At 41.3% G+C, this 22,005-nt stretch overlaps 1 protein-coding gene across 6 annotated transcripts in view; it reads left to right on the top strand.

The window, feature by feature from the left end:
- LOC311289591 (protein NLRC3-like) overlaps positions 1–22,005 on the top strand; it is a 101,184-nt gene that overhangs the window by 20,016 nt on the left and 59,163 nt on the right. For 4 of the 6 annotated variants that reach the window (XM_084407709.1, XM_084407710.1, XM_084407705.1 and 1 more), the window contains exons 2-5: positions 6,402–6,488; positions 6,573–6,719; positions 7,015–7,062; positions 7,652–9,461. In XM_084407709.1, coding sequence (XP_084263835.1) covers positions 6,422–6,488; positions 6,573–6,719; positions 7,015–7,062; positions 7,652–9,461 — 2,072 coding nt within the window. In that variant the 5' untranslated portion in view covers positions 6,402–6,421. Of the gene's footprint in view, positions 1–6,397; positions 6,489–6,572; positions 6,728–7,014; positions 7,063–7,651; positions 9,462–22,005 lie in introns of all 6 variants that reach the window. The other 2 variants (XM_084407706.1, XM_084407708.1) reach the window with 2 other exon arrangements.

The raw sequence follows: 22,005 nt of genomic DNA on the forward strand, positions 1-22,005 counted from the left end.
CTGGCTCTGGCTCTGGCTCTTGCTCGAAGACTGGCTCTGGCTCTGGCTCAAAGACTGGCTCTGGCTCTTGCTCGAAGACTGGCTCTGGCTCAAAGACTGGCTCTGGCTCTGGCTCTGGCTCAAAGACTGGCTCTGGCTCAAAGACTGGCTCTGGCTCAAAGACTGGCTCTGGCTCAAAGACTGGCTCTGGCTCTGGCTCAAAGACTGGCTCTGGCTCTGGCTCTGGCTCAAAGACTGGCTCTGGCTCTGGCTCAAAGACTGGCTCTGGCTCTGGCTCAAAGACTGGCTCTGGCTCTGGCTCTTGCTCGAAGACTGGCTCTGGCTCTGGCTCTGGCTCTTGCTCGAAGACTGGCTCTGGCTCTGGCTCTTGCTCGAAGACTGGCTCTGGCTCTTGCTCGAAGACTGGCTCTGGCTCTGGCTCTGGCTCTTGCTCGAAGACAGGCTCTGGCTCTGGCTCAAAGACTGGCTCTGGCTCTGGCTCAAAGACTGGCTCTGGCTCTGGCTTTAAAGACTGGCTCTGGCTCAAAGACTGGCTCTGGCTCTGGCTCAAAGACTGGCTCTGGCTCTGGCTTTAAAGACTGGCTCTGGCTCTGGCTCAAAGACTGGCTCTGGCTCTGGCTCTGGCTCAAAGACTGGCTCTGGCTCTGGCTCAAAGACTGGCTCTGGCTCTGGCTCAAAGACTGGCTCTGGCTCTGGCTCAAAGACTGGCTCTGGCTCAAAGACTGGCTCTGGCTCTGGCTCAAAGACTGGCTCTGGCTCAAAGACTGGCTCTGGCTCAAAGACTGGCTCTGGCTCTGGCTCAAAGACTGGCTCTGGCTCTGGCTCAAAGACTGGCTCTGGCTCAAAGACTGGCTCTGGCTCTGGCTCTTGCTCGAAGACTGGCTCTGGCTCTTGCTCGAAGACTGGCTCTGGCTCTGGCTCTTGCTCGAAGACTGGCTCTGGCTCTTGCTCGAAGACTGGCTCTGGCTCTTGCTCGAAGACTGGCTCTGGCTCTGGCTCTTGCTCGAAGACTGGCTCTGGCTCTGGCTCTGGCTCTTGCTCGAAGACTGGCTCTGGCTCTGGCTCTTGCTCAAAGACTGGCTCTGGCTCTGGCTCAAAGACTGGCTCTGGCTCAAAGACTGGCTCTGGCTCTGGCTCTTGCTCGAAGACTGGCTCTGGCTCTTGCTCGAAGACTGGCTCTGGCTCTTGCTCGAAGACTGGCTCTGGCTCTGGCTCTTGCTCGAAGACTGGCTCTGGCTCTGGCTCTTGCTCGAAGACTGGCTCTGGCTCTGGCTCTTGCTCGAAGACTGGCTCTGGCTCTGGCTCTTGCTCAAAGACTGGCTCTGGCTCTGGCTCAAAGACTGGCTCTGGCTCTGGCTCAAAGACTGGCTCTGGCTCTGGCTCTTGCTCGAAGACTGGCTCTGGCTCTGGCTCTTGCTCGAAGACTGGCTCTGGCTCTGGCTCTTGCTCGAAGACTGGCTCTGGCTCTGGCTTTGGCTCTTGCTCGAAGACTGGCTCTGGCTCTTGCTCGAAGACTGGCTCTGGCTCTGGCTCAAAGACTGGCTCTGGCTCTGGCTCTGGCTCAAAGACTGGCTCTGGCTCTGGCTTTAAAGACTGGCTCTGGCTCTGGCTCAAAGACTGGCTCTGGCTCTGGCTCTGGCTCAAAGACTGGCTCTGGCTCTGGCTTAAAGACTGGCTCTGGCTCTGGCTCAAAGACTGGCTCTGGCTCTGGCTCAAAGACTGGCTCTGGCTCTGGCTCAAAGACTGGCTCTGGCTCTGGCTCAAAGACTGGCTCTGGCTCTGGCTCAAAGACTGGCTCTGGCTCTGGCTCAAAGACTGGCTCTGGCTCAAAGACTGGCTCTGGCTCTGGCTCTTGCTCGAAGACTGGCTCTGGCTCTGGCTCTGGCTCTTGCTCGAAGACTGGCTCTGGCTCTGGCTCTGGCTCTTGCTCGAAGACTGGCTCTGGCTCTTGCTCGAAGACTGGCTCTGGCTCTGGCTCTTGCTCGAAGACTGGCTCTGGCTCTGGCTCTGGCTCTTGCTCGAAGACTGGCTCTGGCTCTGGCTCTTGCTCAAAGACTGGCTCTGGCTCTGGCTCAGGCTCTTGCTCGAAGACTGGCTCTTGCTCGAAGACTGGCACTGGACTCGGAACTGGACTCGGAACTGGACTCGGAACTGGACTCGGAACTGGACTCGGCTCATCTGGGTCGATGACTGGCTCTGGCTCTGGGGGCATGACGCTCTCAGTCTCAAGCTCGGCGTGCATGACGCTCTCAGTCGCATGCTCGGCGGGCATGATGCTCTCAGTCGCAGGCTCGGCGGGCATGACGCTCTCAGTCGCAGGCTCGGCGGGCATGACGCTCTCAGTCGCAGGCTCGGCGGGCATAACGCTCTCAGTCGCAGGCTCGGCGGGCATGACGCTCTCAGTCGCAGGCTCGGCGGGCATGACGCTCTCAGTCGCAGGCTCGGCTGGACTGGCGTGAAGTGCAGGCTCGGCTGGACTGGCGTGAAGTGCAGGCTTAACTTGAGGGGTCTCAGGTTTGGTGTGGTGTGACTCGGACATGGCGTGGCACAGAGGGGGGGCTGACAGGGCGAGGACTCTGGGTATGTCCTCCGGAGTCTGGCGTGCCTGGCGGGTCCTCTTCCTTTTACGTCAGCGAAGGGGCGTTGTAGGAAGTGGTGGCTCGGCTAGGCAGACGATGTGCTCAGATTTGGCTGGGCAGATAACAGGCTCTGGTTCGACTGGGCTGATGAGAGGAGGGAGATCAGAGAAGTCATCATCACTGGAGATTGGTTCGATTGAACTGATGAGATGAGGATAGGACTGGATGTGAAGATCTGGTTGGACACGTAGATGTTGGCTCTGGAGAAAGTGTACGGCCCCATATCGCCCACATCCTCCCCTGTGACCTCCACGGATCCCCCTGAACACAGCTTGGCGGGTTCCCACAAAAGCCTGCTTATCCTTCTGGTTGAACATAATGTATTTCATGGGGTTTAAGGAAGCACGGTCTGCGGGCTGTGTAGGATCCATTGCAGTATGGGGTCAAGCCTTCTGTCAGGATACAGACCAGGAGACAGAGGTAAGTGAATCAAACACAGCTTTATTTACAGATGATCAGAGTGCGAGGTGAGTATTCACTCAATTTAAGTGCAGAAGTCGTGAAGGAAACTCGATGTGGGGTGAAAAGCAGGTAAGCACTTTCACTTTGGATAAGTTGACGTCAAGCAATCTCAGTTCAGTAATCTTTGTCTCTTCTCTTTCAGATGCGGATCGGCAATCAAACAAGCTCAGTTGAAACACTGGAAACTCAAAGGAACACAGGATCTCAGGCAGCATGGACTCAGACAGGATTTCTGAAGACAGCACAACAATGACAGAAAGGTGAGTGTTTCAGGTAAGTATACATTACAGCTTGAAGTCTTGATGTATCAGAGGAAACGGAGACAACGGATTATGGTCTGTTCCTGTTGGAGGCTTGACCAAGACTGAAATCACAGAGAATGTTTTATGCGTTGACTGATGAGGTTAATGATTGGGAACAGGTGCGGGTGATTAATGATCCTGAGAGTGAGTGCAGGTGTGCTAGAGGGAATCTTGGGTAATGTAGTGCAGAAACCAACGGTAACCGTGACAACTAGTCTACTTTAATGTTTAATCAGGAAGTTTGAATTGAAATTCTTCTGTTTTGCTTGTGGTCAAAAATTGTTGACCACAAGAAAAGTTTTCAGGAGCATGTTCATCATGTTCACTTTACATAGGTACATGTGTGAATGCAAACATACAGCCCTTGGTCCTGTGCATGTGTGGATACATGCATACACACACTACCAAACACACACACACACACACACACACACACACACACACACACAAACTGCAGTTTGACTAAAAGTAATGACTAAAAGTTGACAAAAATGTGTCTTAAGAATAATAAGCATTTTCGTCTGAAGATGAAGACTAACGGTCCTTGCACACTGAGTCAGAAATATTCGTATTTGTGTTTTTTTTACGTATTCATCATTCGATGGCTCTGAATTGTCAAAACACCATTCAAACTGCTTGCTACGGATGCGAAAAACGCAGAAAATCGAACCTGATACGATTTTATGACAGATGAAAGATTCGGAGGCAGTGTGTAAACGTGAGGTCGTATTTATTCTTAAATGAAAAAAGTCTGTCAAAATTAACACTGATAGTGAGGGATGCCTTAAAGGGACAGTTCACCGAAAAATGAAATATTTGTCATCATTTACTCACCATTTCCTGCATGAGTTTCTTTCTTCTGTTGAACACAAAAGTTCTTTGGTTATTTCTGCATTTTATATTTTAATTAATTAATTTATTTTTTATACAAAGAAATATTATAATTATATAATGATACTAAAATGTACGGAGCCCATTAGATACATTATATACTAGGGTGACCAAACGTCCTGTTTTCATGTCCTGTCCTGGCCATCCTGCCTGTTTTTTATAAAGTGATGAAAATCGTTTTCATTATTTTTCATTGGGCCATTAAATTGACCGGCACTACAGCAATCTACACCTTGCGGTGCTGCATGTGCCGTAATCCCTGAGATTCCCTGCCGTGTGGCCGGCTCTCTTTACACTCACAACGAGCAAGCAGACAGCCGTCCGAGCACTTCTGCCTGCAACATGCCGAAGCGCAAATGCACATTTACCAATGAGTTACAGAAGAAATTCCCCACTTAAAGCTAAACTTTTTTTTTTCATAGTATTCTAGGTGTTCAAACATGTTCATGTTCATGTGAATGTTCAAACATCAAGAACATTCTATTGTTGCGGGCCAAACATTGAATGGAAAGGATGTATTACTTTAATACATAAAGTACAATAACATAGTTACAAGGTTGTGAATGCATTTGTCAAGTATTTTTGATGCATTCACCCCCCCCCCCCGATCTGTTCTCGTGCTTCGGTGTCAGTCAACGCAAGTCCTTTTCATAGCTTTTTATTATGGTATTTATTATTACCAACACTTTGATCCACTTGGTATAGTTATATCAACCTAAAAACATCAAGAACATTCAGGTAAACAAATACGCTTGCAACAGAGTGTGGCATAGGCATAGGCCGCCGTGCACGAGCACAAAACCTCACAACACCCTCCCCGTCGGTGATTGGTTGGAACACTATTTGTTTTGGTTTTGAGTGGTTGGTGAAACCAATTGTTTTTGTGTGCAGATCTCAGAGCCTAGGCTGCCAACAGAGACACGTTTTTTGACGGCCTGCTTATGGGGCGGGCAGCTAGCGGATCGCTAGGAAAGATTAGATGAATGTGATCATTTATGTTTGGGCCTGAAATCGCTAATACAACCTTTAAAATAAAATTAAAACATCCGCTCAAACCTCAACCCTCCTTCCTCTTGTAACCTGTGGGTAAAAACTGTCTCTAAAGCGTGTGCGCGTTGGGATGCTCTGCAAACGTCTTCCTGATGGAAGTTGGGAAAGGAGATTATGTGCCGGATGACTAACGCCCTGTATAATACCCAGTGCCTTCCCAGTGCTGCGTTTCCAATAAATGTTTTGGAGCAGTGATCTCAAACTCAATTCCTGGAGGGCCACAGCTCTGCACAGTTTAGCTCCAACCAGCTCCAACTCACACCTGCAAGGAAGTTTCTAGTAATCCTGAAGACCTTGATTAGCTGGATCAGGTGTGTTTGATTAGGGTTGGAGTAAAACTGTGCAGAGCTGTGGCCCTCCAGGAATTGAGTTTGAGATCACTGTTTTGGAGCGATTCCAGTGGAACCCCAATAATTTTGGATGCAGTTTTAACCACCTTTGTCAGAAGATCCAATTCACGTGAAGTAGCCCTGCCAAACCACACTGTGATATTACCTGTCAGTATACTCTCAATTGTACAGCGGTAAAAAATGTGTAAAATGTTAAGTGACATACCATATTTCTTGAGACACCTCAAGAAATAAAGCCTCTGATGTGCCTTCTTAATGGCACAGGTGATATGGAAAGACCATAAAAGTCTGAAATATGGATGCCTAAAAACTTAAAGGTATTAACAATTTTAACTGCAGAGTTGTTAATGTAGACAGGTGTATGTGTGGGTTTATTTCTTCTAAAATCTATGATGATCTCCTTAGTTTTCCCCACATTAAGGGACAGATTATTTCTTCGGCACCACATGATCAAATTACTCTCCTCCTCCCTATAGGCAGTTTCATTATTGCTGTCAATGAGTCCTACCACTGTAGTATCACAATATCAAAATATATTAAACACTTTGTTTATCACGATTACCAAAAAATGACCAAAGATCCCCCAAAAATTATTAGTTTATTTTTAAATCGATTGACAGCACTTATACTCTGCTCTTTTTTTGTATTTTTGGAAAGTGTCTGATAACATATGATTCATTATAGACATTTGTGTTCTTGTCCAACAGCTGTAAGTCAGTAAAGGACAATGGCATCTGTTAGACAGCATGATGATAACACACTAGATGAGCCTGAAAACAAAAAACTAAAAGAAGGTAATAGTGATAAAAGAAAAAAAATATCAGAAATGTTAAAGTTGTGATTAAGCAATGTAATTAATCTCTCTATCTCTATTCCAGGCCAGATGAGCAGCAATGCTCACACTGGAGTCAGTGTTGATGTGAAAGCTGAAACAGGAGGAACTGTAAATGCTCCTGTACTCACTGATAACACCATCAGAGGCTCAGTGACCTTCAACAACTACATCTACAACACTGCAGGACATGGTAATAAGGTATTTATATATAATAATGACTATAATACAATTCATATAATACAAATATAATATAATAAATTGTAATGTTTAAAAAGACACAATAACTGTGCTTTCTGAGACACACTGGTTATTAACAATCATATATGAAATAATGTTCAGTAGTTGTGAATCCTATTCTTAAGGAAGTTTAGTGTGTCGCCATATTGTTCAGAAATGCTTTAGGTACTTGCCACTTTATTCTTCTGTGTAATTGTATCTATTTTCTCTTTCCTTATAAATTATACTCATTTTCTCTTTCCTCACAGAGCCAAAAAACACCTTAGTGACGGAGACACCAGAGAAACAGTTAGAAGGTGCAACCATCATTTCTTCATTATAGACGTCTTAAACGATTTAGACATGCTGGACGTATTTTGAATGTCATGTAGCTTTTCAGTTGCAAAACTATTTTTGATAAAGTTGTGGGGCACATCTGCATGTGTGTGTGTGTGTGTGTGTGTGTGTGTGTGTGTGTGTGTGTGTGTGTCTAGACCTGCCTGGAACTACTTTAGCTGTGCATTTCCTGTAAAATAATTGCACACCTTAGAAAGTTTGTCAGCCAATCAGAATCAAGCATTCAACAGCCTCTGTAGTGCAATTACATTTAAAGAACATGCATTTAATTAACATTTGTAGTTACAGTTAACTTTAGCCCTAACTGTAGCCCAACCCTTGACCCAAAAGCTAACTCTGACCCCTATAATCCTAACCCTTAACCAAACCCATAACTCAGCTCATTAGCAGAAATGTGGGAATCATCCAGAACAAAGTGTAGTCACACAGTAAATCCATAGTCTTGTATTTAATGTTAGTACATGGTAAAGGCACCTTATAAAAAGTGTGGCTTAAAAATAAAACTCTTTTTTCCTGTAATTTAATTTGCTTACATAATTTTTAAAACAGAGAATTTGCAGAAGTTTTTGGAAAACCACAAAGCCAACATGCAGAAGAAAGCAGAATGTATATTTGAGGGCAAAGAGGAAAATGAAGCAGATCTCAAAGCTGTTTACACAGAACTGTTCATCACAGAGGGAGATATGGCAGATGTCAATCAGGAACATGAGATTCTGAAGATGGATGATGCTTTCAAGAACAAACGAACACAGGACAAACCCATCAAATGCAATGATATATTTACTGAATTGAAGAAAAAGGAGAAGATTGTGCTGACAAAGGGCATCGCTGGCGTTGGGAAAACTGTCTCTGTGCAGAAGTTCATCCTGGACTGGGCAGAAGGAAAAGCCAATCAGGATATAGACTGTGTGTTCCTGCTTCCATTCAGAGAGATCAACTTGATGGAAAATAAAGAGTTTAGTCTCCATGAGCTTCTGCTGGAATTTTATCCTGAACTCGAGGACCTGGAGGACCTGGAGAAATCAAAGTTATATAAGGAACGCAAGCTAGCATTTATATTTGATGGACTTGACGAGAGTCGATTGTCTTTGAATTTTAAAAATAGATCATTAAACAATGTAAAGAAAGAATCATCAGTAGACGTGCTGTTTACAAGTCTGGTCAAAGGGACTCTGCTCCCGTCAGCTCTCGTCTGGGTGACCTCACGACCAGCAGCAGCCAATCAGATCCCTCCTAAGCATGTGGGTTTGTTCACAGAGGTGCGAGGATTCACTGACCAGCAGAAGGAGGAATACTTCAGAAAGAGAATCACAGATGAGACTGCGGCCTCCAGAATCATCTCACACATTAAGACGTCTCGTAGTCTTTACATCATGTGCCACATTCCCGTGTTCTGCTGGATCACGGCCACGGTCCTTCAGAATATCCTCATCGAGAACAATGCAGAGAACATCAGCACAACACTCACTGAAATGTACATTAACTTCCTGCTGATACAGATGAACATGAAGAGCCAGAAGTACGATGAAGAAGAAGAGAGAGATTTTAAAACACTCTTACAATCAAATAGAGATATGATATTAAAGTTGGCCAAGCTAGCGTTTGAACAGCTGAAGAAGGATAGCGTTGTGTTCTATGAGAAAGATCTGAAATCATGTGGTATTGATGTGAGTAAAAAGACAGAGTTCACAGGAATGATCGCTGAGATATTTAAGAAGGAAGACGGAGTTCGTGAGTCAAAGATCTTCTGCTTTGTGCATCTGAGTGTTCAAGAGTTTCTTGCTGCAGTGCATGTGTTCCTCTGTTACCTGAACAAGACCATGCAGGAGCTTCAGTTTTTCTTTGATGAGCCCAATGAAGATATCACATTACATGAGCTACTGCAGAAGGCTGTTGATAAAGCCAGGGAGAGTAAGAGAGGACATCTGGACCTCTTCCTGCGGTTTCTGATGGGCATTTCACTGGAATCCAGTCAGGAACTGCTCAAAGGCCTGCTCAAAGAAGACACCACAGACACTGAAGACACCACAGACTCTGAAGACACCACAGAGAGCATCAGACAAACAACTGAATACATTAAACAACAACTACAGGAGTACATCTCAGATGAAGCTTCAGTCAACCTATTTTACTGCTTACTTGAGCTCAAAGATAGTTCATTATATGAGGAAATCCAGAGATACCTCGGTCCAGATGATCATCCAGGAAGGGGACTCTCCTCTTCGATGTGCACAGTGTTGGCCTACACACTGCTGATGTCAGAGAAGGTGCTGGACGAGCTCAACCCAAAGAGGTTCACTTCATATCCAGATGGCTACACCAGACTCTTTCCAGCTCTGAGATGCTGCAGAAAAGCCCTGTGAGTAATTACACAATTTCACAACAATTAAAAGTGTAAGGGTGGAATTCCTGCAGTGGTTCAAGCTGCAAGAACTGCCGAATGACTAAAGAAACGTTATTGGCAAGATGGTAGAAAACTGCACATTTCTTGTCTATACCACCCACTGCCACTTATACCAACGACGGAAATAAGTGCAGTTACAATAGCTTAATATTTGTGGGAGAGCGTTGATATAGATAGTGACGATATTGTAATGCAATATGTAGCACTTCAAAGTCAATACCAAATCAAAACTAGTTAGTATATTAGTTGTAATTGAAAAGGTTTAATGACAAATTATGGTTATGGTTACACTTAAAATAGTTACAAAATAGATGTATGAAATGATGATAACTTATATTATTAATTGTACCCAGCATATATGAAAAATGTTACCTGAGAGAGAGAGAGAATTTGAATTTTTTTGAATTTTAACAAAACATTTATTTTACAATTCTTATACATTACAACACAATTCCAATATAAATACAACCACAACAATACATGTCACATTAGTGATACTTATTGTAGCACACAAGAAAAAAATAAAAGATCATCTACAACAAAACAAACTGCATCATTGTAACACCACTGATTTGAAAAAGACGTCAAGTCCTTCATCATTTTATAGAATTTAAAATCAATCCACACTCTTGATCTTATCCTGTTTTTTAAAATAGACACAACTTCACATCCTTCCGACCCTTCAATTTTGTTCTTCCTGCTTAAATATATTGCCATTTTTGCTTCACCTATAATGAAGTTTAAAAGTTGACATTTTATTCTATTTTTTGCTACATACCGGTAACCAAGAATAAAACTCTGAACAGTAAAACATTCATTTAACTTGTTAAACAACAGTTTAAGAAAATCAAAAAAATAACCCAACCTTGAACACTCCATAAAACAATGAAAAATTGTCTCCCTTTTTGTACAAAACGGACACCCATTAGACACATTAGGATTAATAACACTTATAAAAGCATTAACAGCAACTGCCCCGTGTAAAATCCTCCATTGAAGATCCCCCACTCTTTTTCCCAAAGGAGGTTTATACAACACTCTCCACACCGGTTTTATACTCTGATCCAAGCCAAGTTTGTCTCTCCAAACAGTGTCTACTCTTCCATCTAAAACTTTCTTATTTAAAACTTTAACACAGTTTCGATACACTTTCTTACGGTCAGCCTCGTGAATACTTAAATCTTCCAAGTTCTCCAACATCCCCCCATTAGCTCCTTTAAGATCAGGAGTAAAGAAAACTTCAGGAAAAGGATCTTTATTGTTTGGAGAAACTCTCCCTTCCCCATAAATCACAAGTAGAAGCTTTTCTTCCATCGTAAGTGTCTGTTTTAAAACCTCCAACAATTTTCTTGCCAATCTTTCCGATTTTAATTTTAGACCAGATGCTACCCCTTGCGAGTTATTTAACTCAGTACCCCCCTCAGCTATCAGATCACCCAACTTAACCTTCTTTGAAGAACACATTACATTTTCAAATCCACATGCAATTTCATTACATACATCCAACCTAGCTCCAAACACAGTTGGCTCTTCTAATAACCAAAATAAAGATGACTCCGAAACCTCTCTTCTCTTTTTAAAAAGGCTCCACACTCTAAAAAGCCCCTTATAAAAAGGTGTCAGTCCATTCAGTGGAATCTTGTTAGAATCCATTAAAAACAAAGTAAAGTCCAAACCCAGACCTCCAGCTTGTCTTAAAATAGATCCAGCAACGTTTCTCCAAACCAGATCCTCTGGACCTGTTAAAAGTCTTTGAATGAACTGTAAACGAAAGGTTGCTCCTCTGCTGACCAGGTGTATCAGTCCTTGTCCCCCTTCCTCTCTAGGAAGATAGAGTACACTCTGCGGTATCCAGTGAAGTTTAGTCCAGAAAAAGTCCACTATTACAGCCTGCAGTTTTACGAGAAGTCCACCTGGCGGCTCAATACACGCCAAACGATGCCAGAATGTTGAAGCCACCAGATTATTAATAATTGTCACACGTCCTCTAAAGGACATTTTTGGCCACAACCATCTCCATTTTTCCAGACGTCCTTTTGTTTTTTCCAAAACCCCTTCCCAGTTTTTTTGCAACATTGAATCATCTCCGAGATAAACACCCAAATATTTAAAACCACTTTTCTTCCACTCAAGTCCACCAGGTAGTTTAGGAAGGCATCTACCTTCCCATTTTCCGCCTACAATGGCTTCACTCTTACACCAGTTTACTTTAGCTGAAGACAGTTGACCAAACTCATTTAAAATTACCTGTAAAGTGTTTACCTCCTCTTGATTTTTTATCATAACCACAATATCGTCAGCATAAGCTGATAACTTAATCTTACACCCAGATTGCGGTATACTCCACCCATCAATGTTTGCCCTAATCCTTAACAGCAGAGGTTCAATGGCTAAGGCATACAACATGCCAGAAAGTGCACACCCTTGTCTAATACCTCTTGTAATTTTAAAAGGAACACTCAAACCTCCATTTATTTTTAGTATACTCTCAATGTTTGCATACAACACCCCAATCATTTTAATAAAACCCGGGCTGAAACCAAACTCACTCAGAGTCTTCCAGAGGTACTTATGCTCAACCCGGTCAAAGGCTTTTTCCTGGTCTAAGGAAATAAGGCCAAAATCTAAATCCAATGATCCAGAGATGCCCAAAATATCCCTAATTAAATGAATGTTGTCAAAGATCGATCTATTGGGAACACAGTATGTCTGGTCTATATGTATGACCCCACCAATCACTTCTCTCAACCTGACTGCTAAGGCTTTAGATAGGATTTTTATATCAGAGCATAAGAGTGACACAGGTCGCCAGTTCTTTATGTTTCTGAGGTCTCCTTTTTTCGGTAACAGGGTGATCACTGCTCTCCGGCAGCTTGTCGGCAGCGACCCTCTGGTCAAGCTGTCATTAATGACCTCCAGAAGATCATCACCCAAAACTGCCCAGAGTGATTTATAAAACTCAACAGGAATTCCATCGATCCCTGGAGCTTTCCCGCACTCCATACTCTTTAGGGCGTTATACAGCTCACCTTTCGTAAAAGGTTTTTCCAGCTCAGTGTTTGCTTCATCCGGAACTTTAGGCAGACTCACATAAAACTTACTGGCTATATCGTTCACCTCCACGTGACCACTCTTATATAACTCAGAATAAAAACCTACCGCTCTTTTTCTTATTTCCTTAGCCTCTATAATTTCTATGCCTGATTCAGATAACAAGGAATGCATGGTTCTATTTTGGCCATTTTTCTTTTCAAGTCCAAAAAAGAAACTGGTTAGGCCATCCATCTGTGCTACACTCTGAAAACGCGAGCGTACCAGAGCACCCTGTGCTTTAACCCCCAACAAATCATCTAAAATTTTCTTTTTATCCTTTAAAATTTTGACACATTCTCTGTCTCTAACAGATTCCATTAAATTTTGCATTTCAATTATCTCTTTCTCTAGATCTTTCAGGGATCGGGAAATATCTCTCGAAACATTGAACGTATACATACGGCACAGTTGCTGTATCTCTATTTTTGCAATATCCCACCACTGTTGCAAAGAGTCAAAGGATGACTTCTTATTCTTAAACTGTTGCCAAAAATGGCCAAACACCTCACAAAAAAATTTATCTTGCAATAAAACCGTATTAAAATGCCAATAAGCACTTCTTGGCTTTACATTGGTGATAAAAACATTACAACTGACTAGACCATGATCTGAGAAGCCCACAGGAGAGATTGCACATTGTTTAATAATATTAAAATGATGTTTAAAACAATACCACCTGTCTAGTCTAGCCATTGTCACATAATGTTCCCTCACTTGTGCCCATGTGTACTGCCTCTGAGTTTTATTTAGAACCCTCCAAATGTCATACAATTCACATTCTTTCAGAATTTGTTTTAAAACACACTGCGAAGGCATATGTGGTTCTTTGTGATTTCTATCAATTTTATCATCTTCTGTACAATTAAAATCACCCCCTAGAAATAAAAACTCTTCAGACTTACAACTCTTTACAATATCTCTAACTTTATTTAAAAACATCACTCTTTCACTTCCCAATACTGGAGCATACACATTTATAAATACAACAGAAAAATGTTCAAACTCAAGCCGTAACTTCAGCAACTGTCCCCCGACTACATGCTCTATTTCACATGAGACTGGATTTATATTACTTCTTAGTAAAATTGCTACACCTCCACTAGTGGTAGTCTTGTGACTCACTATCACCTTTCCTTCCCATTCCATCATCCATTCACTTTCATTTTTTATATCACTATGTGTTTCTTGAAGAAACATAACATCAATCTTTTTTTGTCTTATCAACTCATAAAGTATTGCTCTTTTCCTAAAATCCCTTGCACCATTCATGTTCAGGCTGCCCAGTCTTAAATTACTCATAAATAAATGAGAAAAAAAAGAAACTGTGCAAAGCAAAAACAAGAAGTTGACAAAGAAAAAAGAAAAATTAAAACACTTCCTTTTCATCATTTAATCTACTGGATCTCACCTTTTGAACTAGTTTCTTTAACCTATATACTTCCTGTTCTGTGAGACCCCCTAGACCAATTTCCTTCATTGACATTCTTGCAGCCTCTATGAACATTTCAGTATCAGGAAAAAAGTCTTGTACTTGAACTCCCTTCATGCCTTTTGTGTTCTGCAAAAAAGATTTAATTTTTTCAAGGGTGTAAGCACTCCTCCCAGATCTTCTTTGAGAGACTGAGTCAACTGAACTTACAGATTCACACTCACTTCCTGTCACAGAATCATCTGAGTTATTGTGTTCAATGTCAGACATGGTTTCTTGAACCATCTTTTCCTTTGTCTGGTCTTCTTGAACCTGCTCTTTCCTAGCTTTTTTTCCTCTACTTTTTCCACTGGTTTTTCTCTTTAAAGTCGGTGTTTTAAACAGATTGTCATCCTCCGCCATATCAATGTCTCCTGAGACTTCTGCATTCACATAAGGACCAGCAGCATCATCTGCTTTTTCAATTTCCCCTTCTCCTACTTCTTCCTCATTACTCCCATTTACAGTTTCTTCTTGATTAGTTTGTTCACCATTCTCAAGCACTTCCCCTCCTTTTTCCTGATTTCCATTCTCCACATTATCTTTCTGTCCCTCACCTTCAATATTATTCCGTACTGCCTCATGTTCCACATTCTCAGGACACTCACGAGCAAGATGTCCTCCTTGTCCACATTTAAAACACTTCATTGTCTCCGATGTCACGTACACCACATAGTCAAAATCATCAATTCTAAACTTTATTGCGAGATTTAACTCCGCACTCTCATTGTTCAGAATCATATACACCTGCCGCCGGAAAGAAACAACATGCTTCAACTGCGCCGATTTGCAATTTAAGGTGATTTTTTTAAACTGCGAAACAATTTTTCCGTGCCTGACCAGTTCTCTTTGGATCACTTCATCCTTTATAAAAGGTGGAACATTCGACAACAAGATCTTTTTCGCCGGTTGAATCAAAGGCATTACCGGTGTGTGCGAATCATTCAACACAATTCCACTAGCGACTACCTCATTAACCTTGTTCACGTCATCTAGGAACAAAACAAAAGCACTGTTCATCCTAGATGCCGACAAAATACTTCTATATCCCACAACTTGAGCAACTGCTATACTGCAGTCCTCTATAGAGCAGCGCTCCGCGGAGATAACTTTAATGCCATTCCGCCGCGTTAGCTTATCAAACTGCACGCTCTCCGCTGCTGCCATCTCCGACAGCACGCGCTGAGCACTCTCCCTAACTCCAGCAAAACCTCCACAAATACACCAAAAAAAAAACTTTGCCAAAGAAAGAAGAAAAGATAGAAAACTCACACAGCCCGCAGGCCAAAGCTCTCGCACTCCACACTCCACACCCGTTCAGCTCAGACGCTCACGCATGCGCACAGAGAGAGAGAGAGAGAGAGAGAGAGAGAGAGAGAGAGATAGAGAGAGACAAAGAAAGAAGAGCCCCCAAGAAAGGGACCCAGAGAAGACGATAGCCAGAGCATCAAAGAGCCAGAGCAACAGTTTCAATCTTGTTTTATCCTTTCCTTGACCATGTGACTAAAACCCAAATGTGAGACATTCAAACTGACCAATCAGATAATTACACTTCCACCACTGTACTAAAGGTGTGAAATTCATCTACCCCCAAAGTACAAACATTTGGCCTGCAAGCCGAGATCACTATCAGCCCCTCTGTGCCTTAGGAACTCCAAATGGTCATTGTGGTAGAAAGAGGGGGTAGAAAAACAGTCAAGCAAATATCTTTTTTCATTTAAAATATTTTGGATTATTTTCAATCCTACAATTTCCCCCCTTGGCACCGTTGGCCACACACATGGAGTCCAAAGGTGACACAATCCATAAAGACATGCTTTCTGTTGCGTTTAGTTGTATCTTCAGACTTTTCGTCCAGGCTTGTTGCAATCTCAGTTGGTCAATGTTCAGTCTTTGTTCTCGTTCATAGATATGCAAATCATCCATCGAACACTTCACACCTGCACAAGAACAGGCACTGACTCTGGGAACGCTGGTTCTTCTTTATAAGACGGGTCACAGGATGTGAACTTTGCTTGCAGGGATCCTGTTATCTTAAAAGAGCATATAGCACAACAAACTGCAAAAGCAGACACATGGCATTTGACATTGGTCAGAGGTTTGATATGGTCAGATTAAAATTAGTCTCTGGCAAAAAGCCCTTAAATTGATGTACTTAAAAATATGGTCAAGGGAGAATAAAATAAGATCTAACAAGCTCTTACACTGTTTCTGGAAACATTTAAATAAATTGCATTTCAACAAAACAACAAATGCTGGTTAAAAACCCCATTCTATGAAGAGTATCAGCAAAATATTCAGTGTAACCAAACACAGAGATTCAATTGAATGAATGTCCAAAACATTGTTGCAAGTAAAATGGACAAAATACAAATAAGTAGAAATCAAATACATTTCAGAAATGTTTCAAATGCATGAATGAGAATACAAATATTTGTACTTGGGTAAAAATGAGAAATACTGACATTCAATTTAAAAATTTAACTTGGTGAGACAAATTATTACTTAAGTGATAAAGTAAATCCAAAGAAAAACAAACAAAAAAAAAACAATTACTGGATGTAATTCACAGTTATAATTCAGTCTAGATGTAAAGATTTAAATAACATTGTATGCATTAATTTTGTGAGGCAGAATCAGATAGATGCAGATTTGACTTTGTGTGGAGATCAAATGGTGGCTGCATTTACCTGTGGCTATGTGTAAATTCATCATGCCCCAAAACAAAGGTGAGGAGGTTTTACAATTGTGATGCAAATTTGGTCCTGTTGTTGAAACAGGGAGCCAGCCTGAGATTGTGAGTATGAGGTGTGTTCTGGCTCAAAATCTTCCAACACCAATGTTTCAGTTGAGAAGCATGATAAATGTGCAAAGTACAGAGTTACTCAATCCTGTTGTGAGGAAAGCATTTTCATGGTTAATGCAAATCGTGATTAACATTGTGGCCACATGGCAATTCTATGCTCCTTTACGTTGTTTTACTGCAGCTATATGGAAAAATAGCAGAGTTTTCCACTAAGGAGACAAACAAATTCAACATAGTCACACATGCAACTTGAAATCGCTATGCAATTCCAGTAAAACAGTTATTCCAGTTTACACAAGATACATGGCCTAGAATTCTTAGCATCTACAACCTTTTAACCTAAGTGTTTCATACAACACTTACAGTAAAGCATTCATGTGTTTTAAAGAATAAACTTAATTAGCCTATGTGCACATGTAGCACAAACAACTATAAAGTGTGTTCTATGAGCACAATGTGTTACGCACAATTACACATTTGAAAATACAAACAGGATCATTGCAATTTGGATGTTTAACTATTTAACTTGTTGCTATTGGGCTACCAACCCACTAGCAAGTGAAGTTAATAGTTGAAGGCCTTGCATGAACAAAGCAGTTAACTCACTAAGAGTTTTACCTGTGTGTGTAGATCGCTGATTTTTACCCTTAGAAAGTGGTTTACTATTTTTCTGAAAATAAGGAGGAGGTCTACCCCTTCCCAGTGACCAGCATTTTCCCTCTTTATGGCCTATTTTCTGACAGGAACTGCAAAACCTGCTTTCTTTACCATAGGGATGTTTGCTATGTTCTCCTGGAGTTTGAGGGTTTTCACGACTCTCTAATGCTTGTACACCATGCGTTCTGGTACATGACTCTGTGCTATTACGGTGTTGCATCACCTTAAGAACTGAAATAGGCACACTTTCTTGGTCAGTTGCACATGCATTTTCTGAACTAAACGTTTCAGATTCATTAGAGCTAGTCACCTCCTCTAAGAAGTGAACATGCTTCTTAGTCCCATCGCTGTTAAGCATTTTGGGAGACAATTTAGCATTTAGCTTAGCCTTGAGATCTGCAATGGTCTCCTTGTGATTTTTACACTTTTCAGTCAGGGCTAACTGCTCAGCTAGTAATTTATCTAGCTGTATTTGAAGATCTTGAATCTTTGCCTCAGAATTTTTTGCCTCTGCATTTTTAGATTGCACTTCTTTACATTTAGTATCTATACTTGAAGATAGACACGTTGTTAACTCACGTAGCCGTGTAAAACTTATGAAGTTTAAAAGCCTCAATTATTTCAGCATGTTTTGATTTCTTTTGATGTTTGCCTATTGTGTCCCACCATTGGAGCATTTCCTTATCTGGACATTTAATTCCAATGTACTCTTTCTTGAGTTTACTCAAGGTAGGCTCAACTTTTTTGCTCCATAAAGCAAACAATACATCACTATTCTCAGATTTTTTCCCTTCCATCCCCGAGGAGTTCTGAATATTCACAATATTTACAAATTATACAGTAATGGGACTATTAAAGCTATTCAAAACCTTCTAAATTCTGTTTCATTCAATTCATGCAAATGGAGACTTTTCCTATCATACCATTAAACAATGAAAACAGACTTACCCATTCCATGGTCAGAAGATCAGCTTTAATCCATTCACAAAATTAACTGTGAAAAAATGTCCTCATTCTGATCAAAGTGAATTTCAGAAAACACACTGCAAGGGATCCCAGGTTTCGGCACCGTAAGGGTGGAATTCCTGCAGTGGTTCAAGCTGCAAGAACTGCCGAATGACTAAAGAAACGTTATTGGCAAGATGGTAGAAAACTGCACATTTCTTGTCTATACCACCCACTGCCACTTATACCAACGACGGAAATAAGTGCAGTTACAATAGCTTAATATTTGTGGGAGAGCGTTGATATAGATAGTGACGATATTGTAATGCAATATGTAGCACTTCAAAGTCAATACCAAATCAAAACTAGTTAGTATATTAGTTGTAATTGAAAAGGTTTAATGACAAATTATGGTTATGGTTACACTTAAAATAGTTACAAAATAGATGTATGAAATGATGATAACTTATATTATTAATTGTACCCAGCATATATGAAAAATGTTACCTGAGAGAGAGAGAGAGAGAGAGAGAGAGAGAGAGAGAGATAGAGATAGAGAGAGACAAAGAAAGAAGAGCCCCCAAGAAAGGGACCCAGAGAAGACGATAGCCAGAGCATCAAAGAGCCAGAGCAACAGTTTCAATCTTGTTTTATCCTTTCCTTGACCATGTGACTAAAACCCAAATGTGAGACATTCAAACTGACCAATCAGATAATTACACTTCCACCACTGTACTAAAGGTGTGAAATTCATCTACCCCCAAAGTACAAACATTTGGCCTGCAAGCCGAGATCACTATCAGCCCCTCTGTGCCTTAGGAACTCCAAATGGTCATTGTGGTAGAAAGAGGGGGTAGAAAAACAGTCAAGCAAATATCTTTTTTCATTTAAAATATTTTGGATTATTTTCAATCCTACAAAAGTTAACATACAGTTGGAAATATCTTGTTGTTCACACTGTCAACTCAACATACTCATGTTTTACTTTCACATTCGCTGATTCACTGTGTTCAAAAGTGTGTATGAAAAGGTGTCTCATAACTAAGGCTTGCAGACTCTTTCCCCTGTGTGAACTGTAGTATGAATGAACCAGTGGTGTTTTCTCTAAACAGACGAGGTAGACAGTGCCTCCTAAAGAAATATCATGAAAAAATAATCAACTGCAAAAAAATCTGGATTCCCATAATTTATAAACGCTACATTTACTTTCTAAATCTTAGCCTCTTGTTTAGTGTTTAAACACATTATCATCTTCCCTCTTTTTCAGATGAATAAAGTTTTTTTTTGTTTGGCTGTTATGTTATATATTGTTTACATTGAGAAATTGTAAAGGTTCAGGAGACAATAGCCTATGTGAGATGTAGCTGGCGGTTAAAATACTCCAATATAACAAACGTCATGACCAAATTATACTTAAAATAATCAGGCCCTACGTGGAGGTTTGACATTTACATTTACATTTATGCATTTGGCAGACGCTTTTATCCAAAGCGACTTACATTGCATTTCTAGGTACACAATAATATCAGAAAGGTGATCAGCACATCCTTGAGTTGCACTGGGGTCAGACAGATCAAACCACCTGAGAAAGTAGTTACTATGTCTGATTTCAAAGAAATTGATGGCAAAATTTTGGAAGACACCGTACAGCACCTTAAAACATTAACCTGCGCTCTTGACACACTTCCAACATCATTTTTCAAAAGTGTGTTAAACAGTTTAGAAGCAGATCTTCTAGTAGTGGTAAATGCTTCACTTCTCTCTGGTAGTTTTCCAAACTCCCTAAAAACTGCAGTTGTCAAGCCCCTCCTGAAAAAGAGCAATCTGGATAAGACCATATTAAGCAACTATAGACCGATCTCAAATCTTCCTTTCATAGGCAAGATCATTGAAAAAGTTGTCTTCAATCAGCTGAATAAATTCTTATGCTCGAATGGATACTTTGACAATTTTCAATCTGGTTTCCGACCGCACCACAGCACAGAGACAGCGCTCATAAAGATAATAAACGATATTCGCTTAAATACTGATTCAGGCAAATTATCAGTGCTGGTACTACTCGACCTCAGTGCTGCATTTGACACTGTCGATCACAACATACTTCTGGACAGGCTGGAAAACTGGGTGGGGCTTTCTGGGATAGTCCTAAAATGGTTCAGGTCATACTTAGATGGGAGAGGTTATTATGTGAGTATAGGAGACCATAAGTCTGAGTGGACATCCATGACATGCGGAGTCCCTCAAGGCTCAATTCTTGCACCACTCCTGTTCAACCTGTATATGCTCCCAATGAGCCAAATAATGAGAAAGAACCAAATTGCTTACCACAGCTATGCAGACGACACACAGCTCTACTTAGCCCTATCGCCCAACGATTACAGCCCCATTGACTCCCTGTGCCAATGCATTGATGAAGTCAACAGTTGGATGTGTCAAAACTTTCTTCAGTTAAACAAAGACAAAACTGAAGTCATTGCGTTTGGAAACAAAGACGAAGTTCTCAAGGTGAACGCATACCTTCACTCTAGGGGTCAAACAACTAAACATCAAGTCAGGAATCTTGGTTTGACACTAGAGTCAGACCTTAGTTTCAGTAGTCATGTCAAAGCAATAACTAAATCAGCATACTATCATCTGAAAAATATTGCAAGAATAAGATGCTTTGTTTCCAGACAAGACTTAGAGAAACTTGTTCATGCTTTCATCACCAGCAGGGTGGATTATTGTAATGGACTCCTCACTGGCCTTCCCAAAAAGACCATAAGACAGTTGCAGCTCATACAGAACGCTGCCGCCAGGATTCTGAGCAGAACCAGAAAATATGAACATATCACACCAGTCCTCATGTCTTTACACTGGCTCCCAGTTAAATTTAGGATTGATTTTAAAGTATTATTACTGGTATATAAATCATTCAATGGCCTAGGACCTCAATACATTGCAGATATGCTCACTGAATATAAACCCAACAGATCACTCAGATCATTAGGATCATATCAGCTAGAAATACCAAGGGTTCACTCTAAACATGGTGAGTCTGCTTTTAGCTATTATGCCAGCCGCAGCTGGAACCAGCTTCCAGAGGAGATCAGGCGTGCTCCTACAGTAGTCACATTCAAATCCAGACTCAAAACACATCTGTTTAGCTATGCATTCACTGAATGAGCACTGTGCCAATGTTCGTCCGACTGTTTGTACTGTATTTTATTTTGTATTCTTCTAAACTGTTTTAATTATTCTTATTTCTTTTTATTATTTTAATTTCTTCTATGTAAAGCACTTTGAATTGCCATTGTGTATGAAATGTGCTATATAAATAAACTTGCCTTGCCTTGCCTTACACATTCACATTCTTAACAATTCTTGCTTTCCCTGGGAATCAAACCCATCACCTTGGCATTGCAAACGCCAATGCTCTACTGTTTGAGCTACAGGAAAGCAACTATGAAATGTTGCTATGAAACTATGAAAACTATGAAACATGAAATGTTTCTCAATTTTCATTAAAAGAAATGCGTTAAAACCATGTC

Source organism: Rutilus rutilus (assembly GCF_951802725.1).
Source record: "Rutilus rutilus genome assembly, chromosome: 4".
In the NCBI taxonomy this organism is placed as follows: domain Eukaryota; kingdom Metazoa; phylum Chordata; class Actinopteri; order Cypriniformes; family Leuciscidae; genus Rutilus; species Rutilus rutilus.